At 54.4% G+C, this 2590-nt stretch overlaps 1 protein-coding gene across 1 annotated transcript in view; it reads right to left on the minus strand.

The window, feature by feature from the left end:
• The window catches only part of DPF1 (D4, zinc and double PHD fingers family 1), a 7994-nt gene extending 6488 nt beyond the window's left edge, over positions 1 to 1506 (minus strand). The window contains exons 1-2 of the mRNA XM_010849307.1: positions 1397 to 1506; positions 2 to 33 (exon numbers count right to left, since the gene is read on the minus strand). Of these exons, the coding sequence (XP_010847609.1) occupies positions 2 to 33; positions 1397 to 1506 (142 nt within the window). The remainder of the gene's footprint in view (position 1; positions 34 to 1396) is intronic.
• Positions 1507 to 2590: the final 1084 nt, after the last annotated feature.

Below are 2590 nucleotides of genomic sequence, written 5' to 3' on the forward strand. Positions count from 1 at the left end.
TCGATGGCCTCGCGGTAGAAGTCCTCGCCTAGGCTGCGAGGGGCGGGTAAGCGGGCGGGCGGCTGTCAGCAAGGGCAGGCGCACCCGGTCGCCCAGCACCCCTCCCCCAGCCCACCCGTCGGGAATGGGTGGGCCGACTCCTCCAACCTCACCTCTCCCCTCCGGTCGGGACCCAGGAGCCCCGAACCTAGGACTCAAGCGGGCCTCGAGCCAAGGAGTAGATACAATATAGAAACAGATAAAGATACACCAGGACACATCCATTCAGGCACATATCCAAATCCACAACACAATATCACACATAGTCGCACAGGATTCACACACAAAGAGAGACATATCCCAAGACTCACAAAGGGAGAAACAGACACATCTCACATATGGGCACACACAAATATCTACTGAAAAACACAGATCTCTCAAGTTCCATAGTGTTGAAACAGATCACACACGTGTCCATGCACAAATATACATCACATATCCAAAGACACACAACATAAACAATCACCCACACAAAGACACACAACATGTAAACAGATTACACACCACAGACACTCACACTCACTCATGCATCCAAAGACACACACACAGGTACACAATGTTAAGAGAAAAAATGTTAAAACAAACTACCCATATAAGCACTTACACACATATCCAAATACACAACACAAATCACACACAATTCAGATACACTATACAAAGAAATCACACAGATTCACCCAGGATACACACACACAGTCACAAAGATACACAATAATATAGAAACCAACATCTAAAACACCACATATTCAAATACACAAAGATACACGTATACTCAATGTAGAAACAAATCCACCCATATTCACACAAAAATTTGCACATAGATACAGGAATACCTACATATCCAAAGACACAGAACACAAATGATGCACAGTTTCAAAGGACATGCACGCACACTCAAAGACTCAAATATTCAAAGATACCTAGAGTAGAATAAAAGAAATCAAATACACATCCACACACATATCCAAAAAAAAAAAAACCACCAGAATCCGAACAAGTGACACACACTCCATATCCCAAGACAAAGGTACTGTGAGCTTCACTCAAGTTTACCAAGCTCCCCGCGCCCCTCGTCCATTTCACCTTCTCCCCAGCCCCGGGGGTCTCAGGGCGGGACATGACCCCCCTTCCCGAAGAGGACTCGGAGTTCCGCACACTCTCCGCTCCTCCAAGAGCAGCGCGTCGGACACGGTTCTTGCCAGAGACCCACAGTCACACACACTCGCAACCCCGCGCAGCCCGGCCCACGGTGACAGCCCCCCAGACACCCCATCGGCCCCACCCCCAGCCGCCACCCACCACACGCCCGCGCGATCCGCCCGCGCTCCCTCCCCCGCCTCCCGCCGGCCCGCAGCACCTCAGGGGGCCGGGGATGACCGTGGCCATCTTGCTCCCCGGGTCCTGCCCCCAGCAGGTCCCCGCCGGGCCGGTCCTCCCAGCGCTCGGGCGGGCGCTGAGGCCGCCCATCCATTCATTCCCGGGGGGGCGGGAGCACCGGGGCCACAGCCAATCAGGGCGGCGGGGCGGGCCCGCTCGGGCCATGCTGGGAGTGGTAGTTCCCCGTCTGGGGCTGGCGGGACCCCACCGGCAAGCCGGTCAGAGATGGGGCCCGAGGCACGCATAGCCACTCACGCACGCTCACCCGTGCACACCTCGGAGTCTCGCACATGAGTCTACACTCACGCATGCACACCTGGGCTCGCACACACCCACACACGGCGGCTTACACACACATTCACACATATACTCACAGCCTCCCACGCAGACTCACGCACACTCCCTCTCCCACACCTTCGCCCAGACTCGCATACATTTGCACTCACACAAACACTTGAGTGCCAGGAGACTTAGAGACACCGTACAGATGCCCACGCAAACGCCCCGCCAACGCGTGGCTCCCTGACGACGCCCCCTCCCCCAGTCCCTTCTAGCTCCAGAGAACCCTCTCGGTCCCGGTCTCTGGTCACCGTCGGGGCTGTCTCTCTCACAGGGACCACGCCCGACTCAACCCCTTCCCAGGCTTGACAGCAGCCGTGCTAGTTAGGAGTGTGCTGTAGCCACACTTCATGGGTTCAAATCCTGACTCTGCCAACTTGGTGGCCATGTGACCCTGGGCAAATAACTTAATCTTTCTGGGACTCAGTTTCCTGATCTGTAAAATAAGGATGATGCCTCACTGGATTATTGTGAGGATTAAATGAGTAAGTATTGGGGTGTGCATGCGTTAAATCGCTTCAGTGGTATCTGACTCTTTATGACCCCGTGGGCTGTAGCCCACCAGGCTCCTCTGTCTGTGGGATTCTCCAGGCAAGAATACTGGAGTGGGTTGCCATACCCTCCTCTAGGGGATCTTCCCAACCCAGGGACTGAACTCTTTATGTCTCCTGCATTGGCAGGAGGGTTCTTTACCACTAGCGCCACCTGGGAAGCCCTTAAATATTGGCAAATTGCTTCAAAAGGCACCTGACAGGGATTTCACTGTTGGTCCAGTAGTTGAGACTCCGCACTCCCACTGCAGGGGGCACAGGTTGGTTGGGGAACAAAGATCCCT

Source organism: Bison bison, unplaced genomic scaffold (assembly GCF_000754665.1).
Source record: "Bison bison bison isolate TAMUID 2011002044 unplaced genomic scaffold, Bison_UMD1.0 scf7180017864280, whole genome shotgun sequence".
Taxonomy (NCBI): Eukaryota; Metazoa; Chordata; class Mammalia; order Artiodactyla; family Bovidae; genus Bison; species Bison bison.